This window comes from Antechinus flavipes, chromosome 2 (genome assembly GCF_016432865.1).
Source record: "Antechinus flavipes isolate AdamAnt ecotype Samford, QLD, Australia chromosome 2, AdamAnt_v2, whole genome shotgun sequence".
Classification (NCBI taxonomy): domain Eukaryota; kingdom Metazoa; phylum Chordata; class Mammalia; order Dasyuromorphia; family Dasyuridae; genus Antechinus; species Antechinus flavipes.
In genome coordinates, this window is record NC_067399.1 from 344,403,352 (window position 1) to 344,430,738 (window position 27,387).

Here is a 27,387-nt window from a genome sequence, read left to right on the forward strand (position 1 = left end):
AACCTGAAGACATTTTTCTTCCCCAATAGGTGAAGCAGAACTCAACTTTCACATTAGTAACCTAACAGAAAAACTTCAATCATCCTTAAATCATCTTCCCAATTTTGAATATATTCAATAGGCTTCAAAGGTCCTCACTTCAACTTTCTTAATTTATACCTATTCATTAAATCTCAACTCCCCATTTTTGCGTTCTATTTAAAAAACTAGTAAATAAACAAAAACATTTCTATGTTTAATATTATCCAGTTCTTAGTTCAATTCAACAAGAATTTCTTAAGGTAAAAATTACAATGTCAGGCATTATATAGATTCAAAGGATGAACTGAAACACAGATCTTTGGAAAGTAATTTGGAACCGTGGTCCTTAAAGTCACTAAATTATTCTTATCCTTTGATCCAATATACTCACTACTAGGCCTGTACTTCAGAGAGATCCAAGAAGGACAAAGAATATATACGTACAAAAATATTTATAGCAGCTCTCTTTGTAGCAACAGCTCAAAACTAGAAACTGAAAGATAACCACTTATTGGGGAATGGCTAAACAATTTAAAGTATATGAATATAGTAGAATATTACTATGCCATAAGAAAAATAACAGAACAACTTTAGGGGAAAATAGAAAAAACATATTTTTCCTTCAAACCTCATTTCAAATGGATTTTCTTCCATGAAATATTCCCTGCTCTCCTTACTTTAGTGATCTTTCCCCTCACTTGTTCTTTCCAAAAAATCTGTACTCTTTTTGCATTTATATTCTGTGAATTAATGCACCAAATTAAACAAAAGTGGGAGAACAATTTATATAATATCATTATAAAGAAAATCAACTCTGAGAGATTTTAGAATTCTGATCAATGACTCTGATCAGTCCTTAGCCAGAGGACTAAAAATAAAACATGCATATCTACATCTGCTAAAGAGATGATATTTTAGAATGCTGAATAAAATATGTAATTTTGGACATGTCTATTGCCTAAATTTTTGGGTAATGTCTATTGTTGAGCTATGCATATTCAGTGTAAGAGTTTTATTTTTTATTTTTATTGTTCAATTGGGGAAGAGGAGATGAAATATAATAAATGTATATAAATAAAACAAATGAAAAAAAGCCCCATAGATCCTGTACTCAAAGAAGGTCTGTCAGATAAAGTAAAACATCCTCAAATAACCAATATGTTTTGAATATGATATCAAAGCAATGTAGAGAGGAAAAAGTATTTTGAGAGATTTAAGGAAAGACATCTTATTCATTTTCAAATAGAAGAATCAGGGAGTAGGTGCACTTAATTAATTCTGGAAGGCAACAGATTGCATGTACCTCCATCAAGAGCAAGTTTTGATCTCCACTCAACAGGCAGAAATTCAACATGTGTTGCATGATTAGAAAAGTGCTTTTCTTCTATTTTTCTTGCAGCATCTCTCATCCTATTAAGAAAAAGGAACTCATTAGGGTTGTTACAAAATGGAATATTAAAACAGTAAATTTATATTTCCTTCATAACATGTCACTAAGCTATTAAATTTTATTTTATTAAAATGTTGCTCATTTTCACTCCTCAGCAATATATTACTTTAGTTGCTCATTCTTAATCCTCAGCAAACCCTAATTTCCAAACCTACTTATCCATGATTGTTCTCTGGGGGAATTGTTTTTTTTTTTTTTTTAATATCTTACTTCTAAAAGGTATTCAATTAGGTTATATTGATAATTTAGTCTCCCAAAGTTTGCCACTTTAAAGAAGATAAACGTGTATCCAAGTAAATTAATTAATTTATTATTTGTATTCAAGCTGTTGTGTTTTCAAAGATTTCATCCTTAACAAGTGTGAGTATATAATGAAAGAAGAAAAGCACCAGTACTCAAAAATAGAATGCTTGAAAGAAAAGAATCTTGGAATTGTCTCCCACTATTAAATGTTAAGGTTTTCAAATAATTTTTTTCATGAAAGTCATACTTTCTTATTTTATTGTAATATGACAACATGTTAAAGACAAAGACACTATGATTCTTGGATTTAAATGTATAATTATTGTTTTCATTTACCATTTTTGGAAGCACAATTAGGGTTCCTTTTCAAGGGATAAAATTATTTAGTATTGTGAATACTCACACCTTTCTTTAGAACAAATAGATCTGATTCCACAAATTATAAGGCAACGATAATTATTGATATGGTCATATAAGACAAGTAAGTATAAATGTATATTAAAAATAAGTCTGACCCACAACATAGCTTATGAAAATTATTATTTTAAAAGTTTTGGGTCTCCAGAAGTGGAAACAATACAATGATTTCAATAGGTAGAAGATTGAGAAAACATCATACCATGTCTATAAATAAGACAAAACAACATATTATATATCATGTAGGTGTGTATATTTATAAAAATATAACTTTTTCCTGGTGAAGAAGATAAAAATTTAATTGTTAACTTGTGGCTAATAAAGTTTTAACAGCTTACACTGCTATGCTTAAACAGTAATGCAGTATATCCTACTGCTCATAAAACTTACGTAATGCTTTTTAATTCATGCTTTTTGAAAAAGAAAAGAAGTTGAGAAATGTAAGAAAACAAGAGGTGATCTAGTTCAAATCTATTACTTTGTGGATGAAGAATCTAATGTCCAGAGATGTTAAAAGACTTTCCCAAGGCCATATCCCTTGAAAAAGAACAAGATTTTTTATCAGGATTTTTGCACTTGGAATCTGTTGTGATTATTTCTCTCCAGAAGGGACTGAAAAAAACATTCCTCTAGTTCTAGTCAATGAAGTGGCTTCTAAGAGAGAAGCCTGACAAGGTAGAAGTAATGGAACTCGTTCCACAGAGAGCAAGAGAAACCAAAAGAAGTACATAATGTTTATATACTTACAAAAATACACATACATACACACATTGTATAGATACAAATTCCATAAATAATGAAATGAAATACTTTCTTCACTCATAAATACTACAGAAAATCATTTATAATGTACTCTTTCCTTTTTTAAGTGACAGAGATAATAATGCAGTGGGAAAAAGGGGAATGGAAAGCATTTCTGTAAAATATCCTTAATCATTTTCTCAACATACTTAACAATATATAAATATATAAAGACTTGGTTAAATTAAAGCAAAACTAGGGCAGGTAAATACATTAAATATTTCTAGGAAACACAGATATCCTCTCCAAGACTATATCCTAAGCAAGTTTTTTGTTTTGTTTTGTTCCCTCTAAAACAGAGGTTCTTAACCTTTTTTTTTTTTTTAAATGTTATGTACAATTTTAGCAGTTTGATAAAGAAAAAAGATTCTATAGAATGTTCTTAAAATTCATAAATCAAAAGAAATGCAAAATTCCATTTAGGAAAATAGGTTTATGAAAATAGAGGTGCAATTTTGTTTTCTCATCCAAGTTGAAATCTACCTTGAAATCTACCTATGGATCAGAGGTTAAGAACTCCTGCTCTAAAAGAAAGTCATGACCTTTCCCATGTATGGTAGTAATATGAAGTGTAACCTATAAAGACGTCCAAAATACTAATGTTTTGAACATCTTTCTGTCTCAGAGAACTTAACAAAGCACAAATCTCAGATATGTATAACCTAATTCAATATAATTTGGGCAACAAAACTTCCTTCCTGAACAAATTGTATCTCATGGATAGAGGAAAAAGATTTCACATGATAGTGATAGTCAAATACTAAAAACAATACAAATACAAGAACCAAAAATGCCTTTAATGAAAATAATTTGTCAGTTTCTGTGGAACTGAGATGCCAGTCTTCATATACTGCTGCCTTTTTTTGATCAATAAATTTACTAACCTTTGCTGATTTTTAAAGATGCATGGTTGTTTTGACAAAATTCACTCAAAGCCTGGAGAAGTTTAGGGCCATTAAAGTCAATCTCATCTCATGAATCCGTAGAGCTCTTCTTTCTTTTCGGAAGCAATGGGGTATAATCGGGGTAAATTGGAACCTTCACATCATGGATTACTGAGTTCCCAGGGGACCAAGCCGTGGAGAGGATTCTATTCCTGTTTGGAAGGTTTTTTGCAGATTACTAAAACCACGTTTGGCCAAAATGATGATGGGTAAAGAGGATTTCCTATTAACTAATCAAATTTCATTCACATTTATATATCTATATTTGAAGGAAACTGATAATGAATGATACATTAAATCCTTCCACATCACTTAAAAAATTTTCGTAGATACTGACCGTTATTTGATTTTGGAATCACTAAAATGGTCAGAAATATAATTTCTGTTACTTTCATGATCTTATTTCATATGAGGAATCTTTTAAAAAAGATTTTGTTGTATTAACAATGTATACTAGGCTTTATAATCTCTTTTAAATATTCTAAATTCAAAACATTTTTTTCTTCCTTACAAACTCCTAAAGCTATTTTAGTTTTTTAAGTTTTTGTTTTGTTTTGGCTTTTTAAAGCTATATTCCACATGTCACCATCATATTCTTAACTTTTTTGATAACAAAAGCCATGCTAAAATAGCCATTAAGTCTCAAAGACCTTTGGAGAAAAATATATCACGAAACCAGCATCATCAAATCATAATTGCTAAAATGGGCAGAGGTAAAGAAGAGATAAAAAGAAATAGTAAATTAATTACAACATATACATGCAAATTTCTATTGCTGTGTTTAATTTTTATAACTATTACATTTAGTAACAAATACCATAATTTGAATTGTTAAAAAAAAAAAAAATGGGATCCATAGAGGAAATTTTACAACTTGGGTTAAGATTATTTTAATTTATATTAGCAATACTGCCAACTGGACCTCAACTTTTAGCAAGAATGTATTTTTCTCCTTCAAAGGCTTAAAATTTACATGAATAACTATTAAGAATCATGTTAGAAGTCATATGTTTGGATATCTATATTGTATTTTTATTCCAATTATACCCAAGCCACATGACTACATTTCTAGAATATTTTTGAATGATTGGTCCCACCTTCAAAATTCCAGAAAGATGTATAGAGGATATATACTTGGACTATGTCATATCTCCGATATACACCAAAAATAGGTGCATCTTAAGGACGTCTCTATCTAAATAAACCCCAATATGATCTGTATTATTATAATGTAAAAACTAAAAAACAAAATTAGCAAATCCAATAATAATTACAGAACCTACACATAAGATATGTGGATAATGGTAGTCATAATAAAGGTATTCTTGTCTTTGATCATCCTCTCACTTTCCAGGTATTTCTCTTTCACTTTTTTTTTTTAACATAATTCTTCTGGAGTGGGGTTAGTAGTATGGCACATTCCAGGCACCAGAGGCTAATAACAATTATTAGAACAGTCTGCAATAGAACAAAGCTTATAATTTTTTTATTTCATAAAATGATGTAATAAATGATTAGAAAAATGACTGGCAGGTGCCATATAAATATTATTGTTATATTTATTTTCTATATTAACAATTTTGAGCATCCTTAATTTATGTATATTTATGAATTATGTACCACTGACAGCTTGACTATTATGAATATTGTAAAACTTATATAAAATAGTAATAACAGATGAGATAAAATTTTAAAAATAATTTTTACTTTACTTTTTAATAGCATAAATATTTTAGTTCACAAAATATTATTTGTGATGTAAAGTTTTATTATTGTCAAAAATCATGGTTTAAAAATCTTTGAAATACACGAATTCAAAATTCTGCTTCTGTATTTAGATTATAATTCAATATTTGGCTTTAATGACTGTCATTTGCCTACTGACATAAGCAAATCCAAGTGGAAGAAGTGTATCAGTTACTGCATATATAAAAAGATTTTTGCATATTTATATTTTTTCTCATGTAAGTTGTACTTGAAAACTTGCATTTTTTCAACAAATGGTTCAAAACCCACTGTAATTATTTGGAGGACTTTTAAACATGCTACAAAATTCTGTCTAAAATTTTTAAAACGAGGTGAAATATTTGGCAAAAAAAAAGTAGTAGTTTTTAAATAAGTTTTAAATGAGTCTTACTAATCATGAAGGATTCATACTACACAAACAATGCAAGGACTCTCTCAAATTCTCCTTTAGGAACTTTAGAATTGGGTGTATGCCATCAGAGACACTGGCACAGGACCACCCAGCATGGCTGATTCCCTTCTTAAGGTAAGTCCCCCATTTTTCTTCCCCAATCTTATAGCTGGGACACCCAAAGCCATTGGGAGAAGGTTTGTCTGGGTCATCACGAGCTCCACCCTCAGTTAAGTTTGCCTTGACAGGGGGCACCCAGACTTGGAAATACTTGCACTATTTTAAGAACTCTGGTTACAAACAGCTTGCTTTTAAGTTATCTAGAGTTAGACTTCTGAGGGCCCTGTCAGTAAAAACTGGACCCTTCCCCCTTTTCCTAGCTCACAAAAGAGAAATAATTTGGGTGAACTGGAAAATAACCAAATTAGGAAAAAACCAATTCAGTTTATCTAGAACTATCAGAATCTAGATCTCCTTAACTAAAGTTAATTTAAAAATCTATCTCAATTTTAAAAATTGTTTTGTTTTCTCCCTAAAACAAAAGGGAAACTTATTTACAACTATTTGGCTATTACTTAGGAAAATTCTAAAATTGTTAACTAAATTATTGTCATCATGTTATACTTAAAATTGGTAATTACTGTGTGTGGAACAAGAGAGATGAAGTGAAAACCTTATCAGTTCACCTCCAAGTATGAAGTGTTTAATATCTTTTTGCCCACTTCACAGAGTGGGTAGAAGTATCAAATAGCACAGCCCATGAAAACACTAAAAATAATTGGGATGGGCAAGAGCAAGCTCAGCCCCTTCTCTGGGGTCTATGTCAACTTCCCTTAATTTGTAAGTTTGCCAGTTTTCTTCAAACCATCAGGGTAAGCAAGGTCATCAGCCCTGAGAAATGAGCCTGTTTAGGATTTATAATTCTAAACAAGGAATATGTTTTATTAAGGATCTATAAATTTGTTTAATGATTGATCCTTTGTTAGTTAAGTGCTCTCAGGCTGAAGCCTGAAAGATCTGTTCTGATGCTATTATAATCACATCCCTGTTTTTTCCTCTTAGCAAATTTCTATAATCAGAGCAGTCATAAAAGCCAGGAGTTCAAAGCAAGTATCCAGAGGACCCAATGGTTTTCTACTTTAGATCTTAAAGATGCTTTCTTTTTATACCAATGTATAAAGATTCACAATTTCTTTTGGCCCTTGAAGGGGCAAATCCAGGGAACATAATTAACAAGGGCAATCATGTCCATAACATGGAGGTAGCTCAGGGCTTCTGTATCAGCCCCCATATATTTGGACAGGCACTGGCTATCCAGTATGTAGATCTGCAACCCCACCCAAGAAGCTTCTTTGGCTGTAGCCATACAAATTCCTAACTTCGGCCTCCCTCTTCCCACCCCAGGGCTATGAAGTGTTTTTGTCTAAAGGCCCACATAGCTTATCAGTTTGTTAAGACCTGGAAAGCTAAACTAATCTCTTGCTCTGGCCTCAGCCCTACCTAAAGTTTTTCACACTGTATATTGATGGGCAGCAGGGCCAGGTCCTAGAGTTTTGGGCTCAGTCTCTGTAATCCTATCCCAGACCTGTTACTTGCTTCTCAAAGAAACTTTACTCAGTGTACTTAGGCTGGCCCGCTTGCCTTAGAGCAGTGGTTGCTACAGTCTTCCTAACTGAGGAAGCCTCCAAGTTCACCCTAGGTCAACTATTAGAGGTTCTAACTTCCCACGGAGTTCAGAGCATTTTGGAAGCCAAAGGGCATTAGTGGCTTGCCAGTGGGAGGCCTTCTAGATAATCAGGCTCTCCTATTAGATACCCCCCGACTTGACTTTCCAGATGTGCCACACTTAACAATCCTGCCACCTTGCTCTATGACAACACTCAGTCAAGTGACATAATTCATAATTGTGAAAAAGCTTCAGATTCTGTCTACTCTAGGCAACCTAACTTGAGAGACATCCCTCTTGACAATCCAGATGGCGAATGGTTTATAGATGGGTCCAGTTTTCTTGAAAATGGGGATAGGAAGGCAGGTTATTCTGTAGTGACCCTCAATAGCACCCTAGAAGCAAAGTCACTGCCTCCTGGTTCATTTGCCCAGAAAGCCGAACTCACTGTCCTTACTAGGGCTTTGGAACTGGGGAAAGAAATGAGAGTGAACCATCTACATGCTTTTAATATTTTGCATGCTCATGGAGCTATAGGGAAAGAAAGGGGACTTTTGACAGCAAAAAATTCTCCTTTTAAATATGCAAAGGAAATTCTACAACTATTATGAGCTGTCCATGAATGAGAGGTTTCTGTTATGTTTTGTAAAAGACACCAGAAGGGCTATCCACTTCAGGCCAAGGAGAACAGGTTTGCAGATTTCAGCTACCCATGCTGATGTCCATTTGCCCTTGACCATGGCACCTTTAATTCTCTAGTTCCCTGACTCTTTACAGCCCTTTATATTGTTGGCAGGAACAATTCCTTGTGGAAGAAAGAGGATATACCCTCTTTCCTTCTAGGTGATTTCAAACACCCTCAGTCCAGCTTCTGATCCCAGAGGCAAATCAGTGGGAACTTCTTTTTGGCCTGCCCAGCTTCTAGCAGCAGAAAAACAATCACCCAGACTTCACCCTTCAAATAACTCAAAAGGTGGCTGAGATATTTAAGATTACTTATCTTACTGGCCCTGGCAGCCACCAGGAGTCTTCTGGGAAAGTGGAGAAAATGAATCATATCCTCATGTGAGTCCTGGAGACTCCAGAGGATCAGTGAAGAATCTCCTATATAAGATCTATGTAATGAGTTCCCACCACAACCTGGCTCTTCAGAGCTTACGTGGGGAATTTTCCCCATCAACAAAAGAGGCCAAAGATGTTTGCTCATCAGCAAGGGAGACTTATAGTCTCACCCTTCCCCCCAATCTGAGTCCCAAGGGGAGGTATGGTCCAAGAATGTGAATGCAGAAGGGGCTTCAACAATGTAAAGCTAAGGACAAAGAACAAAAACATTCCTTTTAAATCTCAGATCACTACTCCCATCACAAAACTCAGTGTCAGCATTCTTATATTCTTTTGGGGGAGATAACCTGCACTCTAACCATACACCAATGTTCCTGTGGTTTTCAGTTTTCTAATTTAAGTTTCATTTCTCCAATTTAATTTTTATAACTGTGGAAACCAAACAAATACCGATCCATTTCTCACACTTCCCCATCCTAAAGTTAAAACTCTATGAGAGCTTGTATCTTTCATTTGCTTATATAATTTTTTCTGAGGCTAAAATAAAAATTTAAAAGAAACAGCACAAGTTCTCAAAAAATTATCTTCATATTCAGTTATGTTTATCTACCAGTAAGTAGTGAACACGATAGTGAATGGCACTGATTGGATTAAGTATTTCTCAGTATTGAGTCACATGATCTTTGGAAGGTCCTTGAACCTTGGGATTCAGGAAATTAGTGAAGTTGCAGGAAGTGACATGTCCTATGGGAGGTAGACAACATTGGTGACCATTGGTCAAGGACGGTTACGCCTTTTTAGTCTATCCAATGAAAAAGCTCAGGTTTTTTGCTTTTAAATCTCAAGACAAGCTGAAAGCTGGCCAGGTTCAGGAGCACATGGCAGGAGTTGAGATGGTTCCCAGGTGTGTGTCTGGGCCTCTCCCTGCAGGGATTAAATAAATGCTTTCTCTTTGTAGCTGAAGATGTCTCTGATTAATTTTGGAAAAGGGGCTAGCACCAGTCCCACACGATTTGAAAATTTGTGGTTACTAATAAAGATGTAATGTATTTTATATTAGTTTTTTTTGGTAGCCTCAAGGCAGAGGTAGTTATACTATAACAGAAAGAACACTGGAGAGGAAAAAAACAACACTGGATTTAGAGTCAAAGGACCTGATATCAAAACCCACCTTCACTATTTACTACAGATATGGTATAGCTCTGAGGGAGGAGGTAACAATAATCCTAAAGTGACTCAGCCTCGGAAGTACCACAAACAATGCTGGCTGTCAGATAACAATTTGTTGCTCAATAATAACAGTTTCTGAGACAACCTAATCCAAGGAATTAAATAGTGGGGTGCAACTCCATCTCTTACGCCATAGAATTCAATACTCCTCAACTCTACCTCTAAGACCACTCCTCAATTCTACCTTTAAGACATAAAATTAACATATCAGTGACAAATACCTGATCTTTCTTTTTCCTATAAATTTATCTTCTTGCTTGGGGTTCTTTGCTAAATTCTTTTAGAACTTAATTGGTGTTGCAATTATAATAAACTTTGCCCCCTGACTTGGAGATGGGTCAGAGCCTGCAAATTCTTTTGAAAACTAGCAACATGGATCTGGAATCCCAACCTTTTTGGAGTGTCTCTTTAAAAATAACATTTTTGTCATGCCTTCTGGCTTTAATTCACAATCATTTTCATCCTGTTGTATCCCCCAAACTGAAAATTCCTGGGTGATAAAGAAAAACAACTGAAAACAAAGACAGGGTGAGTATAACAGGAAATAACAGGACAACTTCCCAAGAAAGTCATTTGATAATTCCAGACTCAATTTTAGAGATCTGTTAATCATTAAGACTCTGGGAAGGAGAACAAAAGACTTGCTCTTCTAGTAGAAATATTTGACCTCCTGAACCTTTACATAACTTCTTAGAAGAAGCTAGCTAGTTAATGAACTGGAGATATTCTAAGGGGTCTATAAACTGGGTAATCTCTATTAGTTGAGGAAGCCTGAGGTAAACCAAGTCTTCTTGGTTATTCTAGTTTAATGGATTACTTACCTCTAAACAAATCTCTTTGTGAGGGGATTATATGGTTTCTTATAAAATCATTAACTAAGGTAGATTTAATTTATAACTTGTATTCAGTTTACCTGGGGAATTTGGGAGATAGGGTGTTCATATTAGATAAAGTAAAACAATTGTAAAACTTGTGAAACTGACCATCATAAAATTCAGGTCAAAATTTAACAAGTCCATGTTACTTCCAGGCATTAATAGAGATAATGAGATGCAACTGGATAAGGGAAAGGGGGGGAGGGATTGTCATGATTTCTTATAGCTTGTGACTATATAATCTCCCCTAACTTCTGAAGGGATGACCTCCTTTAAACTGGGGACCCCAGTTTATTGGATGTCCGATTCTCATGAGATTTCTGAATAGTTTCTATTCTTCACTTTAAGAGACCTCTGAGAAGTCATTTTGAGTTAGGATTTGCCTTATCACACACAGGGTAAATGAATCTAACAATGTATATGACAATCTATCTTAGTATTTCTCCATCTTTGCTGTGAGGAAGGACATATATTTATCACTGTCTGTTTGCTAGGACTATTATTAATTTTTCAATCACCCAGGTCAACTTCCTTGCTATTTACATTGCAATAACTGAATATATTCTTGTGGTTCTGCTTATTTCCTCAAATTTGATTCCTTGTGATTGTCAATTATTGACAGGGTACACTTTTTGTTTCCAGATTTATCACGAAGAGTACACATAATTAATAAAATCACATGTTGACTTCTTGGATTTTCTTAGGAATAGGTGCAAAGTAATGAGATTGCTGAGTCTAAGGACCCTTAGACATCACCTACTGATGATTAGATTTAGGAAACCAAAATGAGATATGGTTTCTGATGGTCAGAGAGTTATATGATAAGGGCTAGTGGCAGGTTCGGGGTTCAGGGAACCAAATGGACAGGTTTGGCTCCCCTGCAACCCCTTGGGATTAGGCACAAGGATAGAGAGTTTGGGGGACTCCCTTCTGGCGGCACAGAGGTTCTCTGTAAAAGAACTTACTGACCCGAAAACCTAGATTGATAAAAGATTTATTATGGGGATTGGAAGTAAAGTTAGAAATCCTGACAGAGAAGCATGAAGTCTGGTTAGGAAATAGGTGAGGATAAAGAGAAGATGACACTAGAAAGAATATTCCAGTGGACAGAGGCTTTTTGGCATTCCAAGCATGGCATAGCTGGCATGTTTGAAATCTCTGCAAAGAGAGGGTTTTTAGTTTGGCTCTTTTATGTTGAATATCTTAGTGGGGGTTGGGACAGCTCAAGTTGACTATGGGCTGGGGGATCCTCCTGATGGGTCTCCAAGTACAGCTTGAGTTGAATTGAATGGAAGATCTACATCTGAGAAAATTTTACAAAAAACAACAACAAAACCAATTCAAATATGGTGGAGCAAATAATTAGAATCACAGATGATCTAAAAGCAGCTACAATAAAGACTGAAGATCTAAGAACTTAGGGTTGAGGCAAAATTAAGTATAATACTGAATGGGGAAAAAATAGGATATTTAATGAATTGACAGATTGTCAGGATTCTGTGGCAAACAAAGCTGAACTTTATAGAAAATTTGACATATGGATCAAAATCTGAATAGGGTTAGAATTCTCTAGCTCTAATTGCTCTTCTTTCCATTCACTAATTCAGGTTCTAATCACTTTGCCTAGATTACTGCAATATCTTTTTACTTAATTGGTCTCCTGGCCTCAAAGTATCTTTCATCTCCAATCAAACATTCACCATAGCTGCTAAAAATGATTCTCCACCTAACAGTCATTTAACAAGTACTGTCCTAAGCACTGTCTGTCATTGTCAAGCACAGTCCTAAGCACTGATGTTAAATAGAAAGGAAAAATAATTACTGCCTTCAAGAAGTACACAAGCAAACAAGCAAACACACAAAATATACACAAAGTAGATGCAGGAAAGGTAATCTCAGGAGGAAAGGGATTAGAAATGAGATTTGAGCTGAGTCAGGGTAGGAGACAGCTAATAAATATGCAATAAATCATAAATGGATTGTCTTGTACACTGAACAGTAAAGAGTAGTAATAGGAAGCCACTATAGATGACTGAATGGGGGAACAGGATGGGTATTAAGGGAGAGAATAGGACATGACATGGTCAGACTTATGCTTTAGGAACTACAGCATAAGTCTAACCACATAATCTCCTTACTAAATAAACACCAAAAGTTCATTATCATCTATCAAATGTGAATAACTCTTGTTTTTCATTTAAAGTTAACAATGAACATAAAACTTAACTGGACAACCTGAAAAGAATCTGGATAAAACAATACAAGAAATGATTAAAGAAAGTTGCCCTGAACTGATACAAGATGGGAAAGTAGAAATAGGAAAAAACCCACCAATCATCATCTGCAAGAGCTCCTACAAGGAAAACCTACAGGAACATTGCTAAATTTTGAAACACTCAGATCAAAGAGAAAATTTTGCAAAAAACAACAAAACCAATTCAAATATGCTGGAGCCAATAATTAGAATCACAGATGACTTAAAAGCAGCTACAATAAAGACTGAAGATCTAAAGAACTTAGGGTTGAGGCAAAATTAAGTACAATACTGAATGGGGAAAAAAAAAAAAGGATATTTAATGAATTGACAGATTTTCATGATTCTGTGGCAAACAAACCTGAACTTTATAGAAATTTTGACATATGGATCAAAATCAAAGACTAATTTCAAGGGACTCAATAAGGCGCTTAAATAGCTATTTTATGTATGGAAATATAAATCACATGTCTAAGATTGTCATTAGTAATCAGATAGCTTAAAAGAAAAATTGGGGGAGCCAAGTATTATGTGATTTAAAAAGTAAAACCATGTAATAAAAGGTGTTATGGTTACATGAATGAGGTGCCAGAGCAAGAATTGACACAGGAATTAGATGGGGGAGGTCTGGTAATTTAAAATCCTACTCACATTAGGAATGGGTTAAAGAGGGAATAATATATATCTAGAAGAGTATAAAACCCTCTAAAATTTATAAGAAAAAAAAGTAGAGACAGTAATCATTGATCTCAAAGCCAAAGTTAAAAAATTCTAACAAAGGAGAAATCTACATTATATGTTAGTCATGTTAATATTGTTCTAAGATACATATGCGTATGTATGTAACACATACAAGTAAATAGTGCACAGCAGAAAATAAAAGAAAACCTACAAGTAAAAGAAAAAAGTTCTGAGTATGTCTTCGCATATATATGTTTTTAAAAATGGACATTGTTACATATTTTAACTCCTCTTATATTCTGCTGTGCACATGACAATTTTTTCTCCTTTTCTATTTTGAATTTGTTTTAAATAGACAAAAAATTACCAAAAAAAACCCAAAACCCTCCTCCTCCCCACCTTAAAATAAATTTATTAAGTTTATTTGCCAGGTGTTATAAAAACAGCACTTATTCTCAAGAAACTTATGTTTTAATAGGGGAAGATAACAGAATAGGAAGAAGGAAGATGAAGGTATTCCTGGCTGTACTTCTTGGAGAAATAGAAGAGTCTGGAGACAAACTACCTTCTGTGCAATATATAACTCCTCTTCTCTCATTTTATGATCTAGCCAAATAGACTTTCCAACTGTATTCCTTTTCTGGTTCTTAACAACATTGGCTATTCCTCCAGTTTTGAACAAAATAAAAGGGAAAAGAGGACTTTACCCACCTCTCAGAATACCTTTACTTTGAAATTCAGCTATAGCACCACTTTTAATGAGACGCTTTTCATTTGATGTCCTGACATTCCCAAATTATCTTGTATTTTATTTTCTGTATACATACAAATAATTATATTAACTTCAAATATTACTGACAACTCTGAAATGACATAAATAAGAAGTTACTCTGCTTTTCCAATAAGCCTTATGAGATCTCAAACTCCTCCCTTCTCTCCATCCTCAGGACACTTATTCCATCTTCTAAAGTTTCAAGCAGTATGAATGTTCCCAGCTCCAATATATGGTTATATAAGTGACTCATCCTCTTCTCCTCTTTAGACTGCCTGTGCTTTAATTAAGTCAAATTTAAATTAATTTGAAGTATAATTACCACTATCTTGCCTGATGCCAGTTGTGGTCTTTCCTGGAACTCTCTAGGGCGTGCCTGTCCCAATTTTATAAATTATTAATTATTCATCAATTTTCTTTGAATTCTCAAGGGTTTTTTTTTTTGAGAATATGATTGCAAATGGTAGTTTCTAGTCATTCTTTTTTTCTTATTTAAACTTACTTTTTCAAAGTAACTTTTTATTTTAGCAATTTGATTTTCCTTTCTTCATTCTTGACGAGATTAGCCAATATTTTATTGAGGTAGTTCATCTTTTCAAGAAGCTAATTTTAAAGAATTTTATCAATTTTATTAGTCTAATATTTTAAACTGCTGATTTTTCCTGCTAGTTGAGTTTTTTGTACTTATTTTAGAATTTCTAATGTTTTACATACTTAATTACCTATCTTCTCCTTTATTATTGATATACATTTTCTAAGGTATAATTTTTCCCATGAGCAATTTAGTTCTATCTCAAGAATTCTGTTGTTTCTTTGCTATCTTATAATATGATTAACATGATCCAATCTTTCCAATTCTTTTGGTTAATTTCTAGAATTTTATTTGCAATTATGTCTTGAATGAGATAAAAGCATCTGATTCTGGACTTAAATACTATTTTTATTCATAAAACTGTGATTCAACTGTTTTCTCTAAAAATTAAACGTATTTAAAGTTAATACCACAAAATTTAGCACTCAACTGTCCTCCAAATTATTCATGTCCATTTTGTTTCTTAGACAGCAATGAGGATAATATCCCTGTTATATATTACTTCTCTAACTAATCTACAGTATTAGAAACATCCTCTTGTTCAAAATGTATTTGTTGGGTTATTTTCAGTAACTATTCAATGAATATGTGCTCCAATGTAAGAAATGGTCACTGTTATATTTATAAATTATTATTGCCTATGGTCTAATTCATCTATTCTCTTTTACCCAAACTGTTTTTCCCTTCTTCAAAACTACAATAAAATTCATCTCCCCAAGGCGGCTTTCAGGAGTAACTTTCTTGGCAATAATTTATTTGTGCAGTCATTTACTAAAATTCATTTAACAAGCATTTACTAAAATTTAATGTTTTTTTGCAGGTCACCTCAAATAACAAAGAATTTTAGAAGAAAAGGGGAAGAACTAGCAATTGGGTTGATTTCAAAGGCAGTTAGGAAAGATAAGAGTGGATTTCAGGCATGGGGGGACAGTAAGTGAAAAGGCATACTGTTGGAGACAGGAAACAAAGAGCCAAGAAGAACATGACTACCTGTGTATAAACTCTGATACGGTTAGCTAAAACCTTATTGTGAACAAACAATACGTCCTAAATTCCTGAGACAAGATAATTTGTGTCCCAGGAAATTGGCCATTTCTGCCCCGGAACTAGATAACGAGTATGCCCCATGATGTCAGCCACACCTGTGGTCTGACATTCTTCCTTTATATTGCAACCCCCCACCCAGAAAACGCAGGCAGTCAAATCATATATAACTAAGCACCTCCTTTTAATAAATGACATTCTTTTCCACCGCAATGTAGTCTCCCTCCTCCTTCTCGCCTGTTTCTCTTACAGGTCTTTTTGTCCTCCTCAACACCCCACAAATGACGAGGTCCTGCTGGTTAGGACAAGTGGCGCCCAACGTGGACTCGAGGAACGGACTCTCGACCAGGTGGACCCCTGAAGTCGTCCGGACCCCTAATTATGGTGAGTAGTTTCGTCCACCTCATTTCAGTTATGGGCCATAAGCTTTCTAAGGAACAGATCTTTGTTAAAGATCTTAAGGATTCACTCAGGGAAAGGGGAGTAAGGGTTAAGAATTCAGCCTCTGTGTTGCAGGCTTAGAAAATATCAAGAAGTTTGAAAAATCTTTCTCTCTCTCTGTCTCTGGCTGACTGCAGCAGCCTGTGAGAAAAAGGGAGAAAAGGGAGAGAAAAGGAAAAAAAAAAAAAAAAAAAGGAAATGAAGGAAAAAAAAACAGATTGAAAGAGATTTGAAAGTTCAGAAAGTTAAAAAAAAAAAACAGATTGAAAGGGATTTGAAAGTTCAGAAAGTTAAACTATATATAGAAGAGCAGTGTGCTAACATTTAAAGGAAAGAAGTTTGAATGGAATATCTAGGCATTCTCTGTGAAGGCAGAGAAAAGCACTAAATGGGCTTGGAAGTTCACAGAAACCCCTTTGGATTCTGGAATGGAAAAAGGGAATTCAAGGTGAAACAAACCTCTCTCTGGGGGTTGAGGTCTTGGAAACAGCCCCTAGTCTGTTTGCTGATTTAAGAGCTTTGCTAAGTTTTAAGAACAATGATTAAGGAAAATTTGCTTGTGATTTTAAATTTTTTTAAGGAAAAGCCTACTAGAGTAAAGAGCAATAAAATTCAAGTTTAGCCTGGCCTGGGCAATAAAAAGCTCTGGAGATAAGATGCTAATAGCTGTTAGAAGAAATGTGGTGGAAAAGAAAGAGAAAAAAAAAAAAAGAAAAAAGAAAAAAAAACTTTTAAAGACAGCTGTATTAGTTTGATTGAGTTTGTTACTGTCTGAAATATATTGAGTTATTTGTTAACATAAGTTATACCTTAAATCCAGCTCTGCTGGACATGTGTGGGTTTTGTGGAGGTTTGGGCTATTCACTATAGTGTGAATCTTACAGGTTTTTGAAGGGAAAAGGAAAGAGGAATACAGGTGATTTAGGAAGGACTGATTTGTAGGGAAATTAGAGGTTTGCATGGTTTAAGGAAGGTGAAAGAAAGACTTTTGGGAGTAGGTAAAGAGATGGGGGAGGGAGCCACCCACCCCCACTGCCTTCTGCTACTTTACCAAAGGAGCATCTGGGAAGGAAAGTTCTTTAAGGAGATTGTTTAAATATGTAGCTAGAGAGAAAGAGAAAATTGGAAATGGGTGGATTTGGGAAGAAACCTGGATATTGGGAAACTGATGGGTTAAATCTTGAAAAAGATCCCCATGTAGGAAATTGAGTGGGGAACCCGAGGGAAGTTTTTTTCCTAGGGGGTCAGGAGTGGGGGAAGGGTGGCCATGTGGAATCCTCTCCTCCCCTCACCCCTCTTAAGTATGTTCCTGCCACTTTTTTTCTTATCTGATTGCAGCAGTGCAGCAAACTGTGATTTTTTAAGGACACGCTTACTTTTAGGTTAAATGATTGAATATTTGGTTTTTTTTCCTTCTGTAACTGATCTCTCTGATCAGAGCTATGGTCAATAGAACTGTTAATGCAATTCAGTTATGTCATGCCTTGCTATTTTCAGTCTGGTCATATGTAATCATGTATCCTAAATGCTTGGGCAACTAAGTATTTTGTCTGGTCATCTGTCTGTTACTGGATATTTGTGTTCTGTTCCTTTAAAGTTCTACATGATAAGTGGACAATTAACAGGGGTCTGTAAGACTGCAGCCGTTTGCTTGTCCTGTAAAGCAAATTCATCTCTTCACACAGGAAACTGCTGGCCAATTTATTTTGGCCTCCTCGTATTTTGAAACAGTTTGGTGAACTGAGTCTATCTGAGACTGATCTAATCTTTATTTGCTAGATTTGTGTTTTTGTTCTAGATTTTGGTCAAATTACAGATATTGGCTTGCTTCTGGAACCGGGATCAGCTTTGATTGTCACCATGGCACACACCCACTCTGCAAGGAATGAGAGCCTCCTATCACTTCACAGCCTGAAGCAGCAGTTTGTACATGAGACCATGGACTGGACCCTGCATCGACTGTACTTTGGACTGATATGAGGAACTTTGGGAATGGTTGATGACTGACTGTTAAACCTTGCCTGGATCATCTATTACTATGTGTTTAAGACTTGGGATGGGATTTGTTAAAACTGCAATTATTGCTGTTATGTTTAAGGGCTTTTTAGGAAATGCGACTGTATTAGTCTGTTATGTATAGGGATTTTGATTCACTCTCGGAATTTATATGGGGAATGGTCATTTGATAATTCCTTTCCGTGAAAAAAAAAAGGGGGGGGGATAGAGATAGAACATTGGGGAAACTGGTATATATTTTTTCAAAATACCTGAAAGAATGGGAACGCCTAGCTCCTATTCACTTTGCCTTAAGCACTTTTGCCCCACCCCTTATCTCACTAGTTCAGATTGAATTTGGATGCTTTAGTTTTAGAATCCCTTATTTTGTTAAAATCCCCCTGGCTGACAACCCTTCTTCCTACTCTTTTGGGATCGTTTGTGGCTATTCTTCTTATTTCTTTCGGACCTTGGCTGTTTGCTAAGTTAACTGGTTTTGTTAAGTCCCAGGTGGATGCTGTCGTTCAGAAGAGTACTCACGTGTTCTATCAAAGGCTCCATACTCCTGAGTCGCTGGAACAAATGCAAAATCCACTTTTTGAGCCTCTGCAGTTTGCCAATTTAGAGGCCGAGCTCAACACCCCCTGGTATCGTAAATGCTGTCGGAATAGTTAAGTGGGCCTAAAGCTGTGGAGGAGCCCATGACAGGATTATTGCGACTTTGCGATCTGCTATATGCTGGCCTTATGCTGCAGGATTATCCTATAACGGGATTATTGTGAGCCTGCCTCTAGTAGGGGTGGTGTCGGCTCGCATAGCCTAAGACAGGAGTCCTGCCAAGTGAATTAGGTAGGCCGCAGGTCCAGATGCACGTCGCATAGCCTAAGACAGGCCCTCCACCGACCCATAATTCATCATGCATATAATAAGGAAGGGGGAGATGTTGGAGACAGGAAACAAAGAGCCAAGAAGAACGTGACTACCTGTGCATAAACTCTGATACGGTTAGCTAAAACCTTATTGTGAACAAACAATACGTCCTAAATTCCTGAGACAAGATAATGTGTGTCCCAGGAAACTGGCCATTTCCGCCCCAGAACTAGATAACGAGTATGCCCCATGATGTCAGCCACACCTGTGGTCTGACATTCTTCTCTTTACATTGCAACCCCCCACCCAGAAAACGCAGGCAGTCAAATCATATATAACTAAGCACCTCCTTTTACTAAATGAGACTCTTTTCCACCGCAATGTAGTCTCCCTCCTCCTTCTCGCCCGTTTCTCTTACAGGTCTTTTTGTCCTCCTCGACACCCCACAAATGACGAGGTCCTGCTGGTTAGGACAGCATACAAACTTTTTTGCTCAAAATATATCATTCTGAAAAGATTTCACTCACATAGCTACCACACCTCATACTAGATTGCTTTCCCTATCTCAAGTCTTTCTCCATTCCATTCCATCCTCTAATTAGCTGCTAAGTAATCATCTTAAAACATAGGGCTAACCACATTTATAGTCTTTCTTGCCAAATTCAATCGATTCCAATAGAAGTCTTTTCCAGGACTATACATAAAACCTGATCACTTTCTTCCTTTTCAATATTCTTACACTTTATTCCTGTACCCCATGTACTATATAATTCAGTGAAAATGGCTTTCTTGGTGTTTAACATACATGATTTATCTTATCATTGGTTATCTTTCATGCTTAGATTGCTTTCCCTCTTTACTTGTCTCCACATATGCTTCAAGGCAGGTAAAATCCCACCTTCTGCAAGGAGATCTGTTTCTACTTTCCCCAGTCCTCCTTGACTTCCACACCCCCATCCCAGCCCAACCAACCCTCAGAGATGATTTCTTATTTATACTATACATAGTTGTATGAAGGAAGAGAGATGGAAATTTGGAAGTTTTGATAGGATTAAAGCAAAGAAAACAGATAACGTCTGATAAAATGTGCCAGGCAAGCCTACTGTGGCTGGTGGCTATTCACTTGTTTCTCAGTCGTGCCTAAAAATCTGTGAAATTATTTTGGCTTTTCTTGGCAAAAAAGTGAAGTTTGCCCAATTCCTTCTCTAGCTCATTTTACAGACAAAGAAACTGAATAAATGAGGTTAGATGACTTTCCCAGAGTCACATAGTAGCATCTGAGGGCAGATTTGAACTCAGGAAGATGAATCTTCTTGAATTCATAAGTACTCTATCCATTAACACTTAATTCCCCTCTTCCTACAGTATCTTTTAATAGCCAATAAATAAATACGTATTTTAAAAAACAGAAGAATATGGTTTTTTAACTTACTTTTTTTTTTTTTTGGCTTAGAAATAAAAGGTAATAAATAGTCTAAATGAACTTCACTTCACTTCTAGGTCATAGTGACTTAGGATTTGAACTTATCATGTTGTAGGAACTGTATAAACTACTTTCCTTATTTTGCTCATTTTATTATGTTTACATGATATTTATTTTATATTATTATAATAAAATAAAATTTACTGCTTATATAATATTTCCTAGGTTTCCCTAGGTTTCCCATTTCTTTGTGCATAATAGTTCCAAAAAGTGTTACGATACATATTTTTGTATAAGACAGGTCCATGAACTGTTTTTTAATACCTGAATCAAGAATAGTATTGTTGGGTCAAAGAGTACATGTACATTTTAATGATTTTTGGATGCAGTGTAAAATGAGCTCCTTCAAAAATTATCATTTTTGTTCTTTGCATCTTTGCCAATCAGATGGATACTGTGGTAGAGGCTCAGCTATTTTAATTTGCATTTCTCTAATCATTATGAGCAATTTGAAGTATTATTTCATACTATTATAGATAGCCTGCTATTTTTCTGAGAAATAGCCATTCATCTGAAATTAAAAAAAAAGCAGTAATTTTGTTTCTTCCTTGCCAATGGCTTATTATTCCAACTTCTTTTTCTCATCCTGTTGCCCTAAAGATATCATTTCTAGTACTGCATCAAATAATTATAGTAACCATGGGCATCCCTGTTTTTACTGACAATTCCCCTATGTTTCCCCTTTACAATTCTTGTAATAGATGCAGTTCTTGGTTTTAGAGAAATAATGCTTACCATATTAACAACTGGGCCATTTATTCCTTTCTTTTCCTAGTATAAATCTTGCTGGATGATAGTGCTTAATTTTTAATATATTATTGTAGACTTTTTGCTATTTGAATATTTTATTGAATACTGAATATTTTAGCAATGACAATTCATTGTTATTGACTTCTGAAGTCAAGAAGATTCATCTTCTTGAGTTCAATTGTAGATACTGATTAACATTTTCTTTCTTTGCTTTCTCTCTCCCTGTTTTAGGTATCAGGATTATGATTGTATCATAAAGTTCAGTAAGACGTTAGAAGTTTTGTTACATTTTAGTGATCTTAAAAACAAAACAAAGCAAAGGAAAGATGTGATAAAGAAATCTGCAAAAGAAGAAAAGAAGAAGGGGAAAGAAGGGATTTAGTATCTCACATAATCTGATCGTATAAAATGTTAAGTTTACAAACAAGGAAAGGGGATAGTATGGGTGGGAATCCCACTTTCACATGAACTGAATAAGAGTACAATAGGAGAAATAAAGGGAAAGTTTCAGAGAGGAATTAGACATAAGCAAAACAAACACTAAAATCAAAGTATGGATTGTAAGGAAGGGTTTTTGAAGGGAAAAAAAGAAAAACAAAGAAAGATTATTGGATTAAGTAATCAATAAAATGAAAGAATGGTCATTGTATTATTAGACCTTCACACCTCAAAACTTTTCAAAATAAGAATTATAAACACAAGAAATAAATTAGACTGGTTTCCATGACATCAAGAACCCTTTCACTGCCACCCTCCACTTCCCCCAAGCTTCCTCATTTTAGCAGTACAATAAAATAGTATTGATGGGTGTGTGATCTAAAGTCTATTTAGCAAATATCCTTTGTTGTCACAGCAGTTTCTGTCAGCACATATTCTCCCTGTTTGGGACAAAAAGACCTACCCAAATTGACTACTACAGAGATTAGAAAGCAGAATTATTTATTAGAATCTCGAGAAGGGACCCCATCCTGGTTTGTGAGCCAAATTTCACAGCAGGATAGGGCCACTCCCTTGAAGATGTTCACAGCTTTTATACATTTCAGACAAAGAACCTCCAAAATTCCACCCCTATTTGGTCAGTGGAATGTAGTAGATAAGATGATGTACAGCTTCTTCGGCCACTTCTTTGGACAATGGAATGTTGTCTAGGCCTTACCTAAAATCACATGTCTCTGGAGAAGCCGAAATTGAGGCCTATAGGCTTGATCTACTTTACCTAACAGTTTCTGATCAATATGTGCTTAATCACCCCCCCCCCCCAACGCCATTATTCTGGGGGAATGAGTTGCTCCCCAACTCCAAAGCTAAGGAGGAAATCAGAAGCATACTCTACTGGGAGTAGAAGCATGTGCTAAACCATGAGAACCAAAGAAGTGTTCATCCAGAGTAAATAATAGAGGAAACTGGGGCAGGGAACCAATAAGTATAAGAGATCCTGAAGGAAAAGGTAATCCAGATTGCTCAGTTAAATGAACCCAAGATTTTGATATAAGCAAAACATGAATCTCAAAGATAAGATGTAGAGAAACAATCTAAGAATCAGAGGTGTAAATCCTTAACAAGGTGCAAACTCTTAATACAAAAAATAATTCAAGAAAAATTACCCAGAACACAAAGTCCTAATTGAAAGAATCCACAGATCATTTCTAGGCAAAACAAAAGAAACAAAATTGGGTGCTGCAAAGTCCAAGAAACAAAGTGGTTAAGTTCCACAATTCCAACAACAAAAAATAAATTCTACAATTGACTTAGAAAATTTGACAAATTAAATTTGAATGACACAAAACTATGTAGGACCCAGAAGATACAGAAGAAAGGAATGGAACAATGTCTTCCAAAGAAATTCTTTCCCCCAGACCTGAATGCTAGACCTGAACATTCTTGTATCACATGCAAACCTGAATTTCATCAAGGAGAAAATATACATGTTAAATAAGAAGTACTTTTGAAACATTCCTCTGTGGAATCTGGAAAAAAATTCCACATTTGGAAAAAAGATGTGAACAGATTAATCTGCTATGCAAACATCTCAGACAACATATGCACAATGAAGGCAAATACAATTAACTAATGAAGAAGGGAGAAAATAAATTATCCCAGAAAAAGAAAAAATTTTTAGAAAAACACATAAATAAAAGGAGAGGGAAAAAACAAGGTGTCATTAAGAGATTTATTTCAAAAAGTACACAAGGAACAAGGACAAAAGCAGAACTCCAGTGGAAAGAACAAATCTGAAATACCGCGGAATAAGCCTCCCACAACCCCCAGCTACAGAAAATTATTTCTTTTTTGTGGAGTAGAAGAGTTTACACTAAGCAATGTGAGGGTCCCTAAAAAGGGAACAAAAGAGAGAAGGAAGGCTGAAAGAAACATAGGAAGAAAACAAAAAGTCAATGTCATTAGTGAATAGTGACTCAAAATTTTTTTTTTAACGAAATCAACTCTGAAGTACCTTAATCAAGTCAATAGGAAAGGGAAAAAAAAAATCAATCCTGTTGTATCTCAGGAAGAAGAGAATGGGTAAAATAGCAAAGGGAGGAATTGGAAAAGGGAAAAAGAAAGGAAAGATTTCAATTCTTTAGTGGGAGGAAAACCCATTGAAAAACATTTCTATGGGAGAATTATATTCCATTGAGGGAGATAACAGGTCCAGATAACAGGTAAAATCAACAAGGATTTGGGGCTTAGAAAGACCAGTACTTCAGGCAGTATTGTGTCTTCTGGGGCAGTATTTTATGTCAAAACGAAAGGAATCAAAGCTTCCATGGACAAAGGAGATCCTTGTGGGTGCTAAGGCATGAATCCAGAGGAGAATTTATAGCAAAAAAAAGAATGACCAAAAGTGTGAGAAATGGATGAGCATTTTGGTTTCCAATTATGAAAATCAAATTGGAGAAATGAAACAAATTAGAAAACTGAAATTCACAAGGATCTCACCGAATAGTCAAGGGTAGAGATTATCTTCTCCCAAAAGAATGTAAACTCCTTGGGGGCAGGGCTTTTGTGTTCTGGGGTGATAGCCTGAGATTTGAAAAGAATCTTTTGTTCTTTGCCCCTATTCCTCCATTACCTTTCCCTCTTCTAGGATGAAAGCTCCTTGGGGGCAGGAATTGGCAAAATAATAAGGGATGGAGATTCATGTTGTGAATGAGCAATTAGGAGAGGGACTGGTGCTTCAGGAGAGGAAATAAAATGCTGCCTTTAGAGTTTCAAAGCTGTGTCTACTCATCTAGGCACCCATTCTTACAAGAACATAAAATAAATCTTTCTAGCATTCATCAGTGAATCAGTGGAGTTCTTGATAAGATATTTTGTTTCTTACAGAGGGAGGATGAAGGCTAATAATAGACTGCATAATCAGGGATCTAGAAAAATTCCAATCATGGCATGATATTTGCTAGCTTTTCTATTTCTTACAGAAATTTATATTTCAAAAAGTGAAACAAAACAGAAAAAAGGGAGAGAAGGAACAGCAGCTCCAAAGAAGAAAAATTATAGAGATTTTAGAAGTATGCAAATTTATTAAAAGGATTTTTTCCCCCCAGTGGGCTAAAAAGAGGTAGGAGAAAAAAATACTTATAAATCCTTTTTTAATTAAAAAAAAGTTTCCCTTTGTATCACAGTAAAAACAAAGCAGAAAGAGATAGAAAATATCTCTAATGATAAACCACATTATTTTAATACATAACAATTATTAACTTTCTAATTATTTTAGTAGAGTAGATGAAAACCTTTTAGACTTATATGTGCTTATGCATATATATGTGTACACACTCCCCCACACCTCCCCCCACACCCCTCAGACCATTAAAACGAAACCAAAAGTTCAACACTAAAATTAAAGTGACAAATCATGTATTATTCTAATAATTCCTTTTATGACAATTCAAAAATTTTATCTAGTTTTTTTATTCCTTGCTATGCATGTCTTCTAATTCTAGATCAACGATTCTATATTTTTTTAGTTTAAGAGAAAAAAAATTATCAGAAGGAAAATTGTTACTACACTTGATCTTAGCCGAAAGGCCGAGAAGCGATGAAGGAAAATTGTTTGAAATTTCCTCCATTTAAATAAGCACGAAAGTGCTTATTAAGTTGCTATGAATAAATTAAACTTCAGAATTTGAGCTATAACTTTTTGTGAAGACCAAAATACCACAATTTTTGCTAATGGCCAAAGATTAAAGCTTTCCTTTAAGAATGTGGCTCAGATATAAATACATTTTGCTAAATGTGTATAAATGTAGTTATTTTGCTAAATAACCACAGTCAACTTAAATACTCAGTGTTCCAGATAGCTCCTTAATAGAGCAGAAGGGATTTCCCCTTTCCAAATATATTTTTATATATATATGAAAATTTCAAGGTAAAAGGAATCATTTTTCTCTGCTTATCTTCCATAATATTTAGTAGAATAAACCTAAAATATGGACGTTAATTCTGTTATTTAATTCCATTTATATATTTCCATCTACCTTTCAAATCAAGTCACCTGGACAGCAATGTTTCCTCATCCTGAGTTTGACAAAGCATAACTTTTTTGTTCTAAACAATACAATTAAATATCACTTATAACAATTATAGTAAAAAGAAATGCTGCAAACTAGTATAAACTGGTATAAAGTGCAAGAAAGGTACTAAAAGCAAAAATTTGTCTAATTTTTAAAAATCACAACTGAGCTTTAACATCAACAAGTAAAAGTTCCTTTTAATGCAATAAAATATTGCTATGTTATATTAACATTAATTTTAAGTTCTTAGAGTTTAGATCAGTTTATTCTTTGATTGTGAGGAAAGCTCATACATAATTGAGGCAGGTAGGTAGTACAGTGCCAAGTCTGAAGTCTAGAAGATTTCACCTTCCTGGGTTCAAATCTGGTTTTAGACACTTACTGTGTGATCCCTGGGCAAGTCACTTTTATCCCCATATACTTTAGTTTTCTTGTTTGTAAGATGAGTTGAAAAAGAAAATGGCAAACCATTCCAGCAAATTTGCCAAGAAATCCCAAATGGGGTCAACAAAAATTTGAACACAAAACTGAAAACAACTGAACAACATTCAATATTATATATAGGTATAAGATTCAATATTATACCTATTAACATCAAATTCAGAACTTTATTAGAAGGACTATCATCATTCATATAATTTCTTTTGCATAATCTCTATTGGGATTATGCAAAAATGATTTTCAGACAAAAGGCTACAAATAAAAATAATATTCAAAATAAATGAGTAAGAAGACCTAACTCAGGCTCAATCAAATAGCTAGAAAAGTCTGACTTAACTTAATTTTTCTGCACTTCATTTTCCTTGAGTAAAAGATGGAGGTTAGATCACATGATCTTATCTTGGACAAATTAATTAACTCCTTTGGATTTATGTTCTCTCTCCAAAATGAAAGTGACTAATTGATTTCTAAAGTTCATTAGTACTCTAAAATTCAAGTTTTATTTCAGATAAAAATCAGCGAACAAAACAGGTTGTTATATTAATATAAAACAACCAATAGGTTTGATTTTAGGGGTAAAATTTCAAGTCTTATTCATTTGTCTATATGCTGTCAATGTATAACATTCAAAAAACTGTTCCAACGTAAAATTAATAGTATGCTATATCATACAATTAAAAATATGTCTTTCAAAGTTCTTAAGAGGT

The 27,387-nt window shown here is 34.6% G+C and overlaps 1 protein-coding gene, 1 long non-coding RNA gene and 1 pseudogene across 6 annotated transcripts in view; 1 reads left to right on the forward strand and 2 right to left on the reverse strand.

The window, feature by feature from the left end:
* Positions 1–22,631, forward strand: part of LOC127549712 (uncharacterized) — a 93,645-nt gene extending 71,014 nt beyond the window's left edge. Inside the window, exons 3-4 of the long non-coding RNA XR_007950695.1 lie at positions 6,074–6,148; positions 16,442–22,631. This is a non-coding gene — a long non-coding RNA (uncharacterized LOC127549712). The remainder of the gene's footprint in view (positions 1–6,073; positions 6,149–16,441) is intronic.
* Positions 1–27,387, reverse strand: part of DDHD1 (DDHD domain containing 1) — a 122,248-nt gene that overhangs the window by 54,745 nt on the left and 40,116 nt on the right. For all 5 annotated transcript variants that reach the window (XM_051977967.1, XM_051977963.1, XM_051977964.1 and 2 more), the window contains one exon: positions 1,325–1,431. In XM_051977967.1, coding sequence (XP_051833927.1) covers positions 1,325–1,431 — 107 coding nt within the window. The remainder of the gene's footprint in view (positions 1–1,324; positions 1,432–27,387) is intronic.
* On the reverse strand, positions 25,689–25,766 carry LOC127552721 (uncharacterized; annotated as a pseudogene).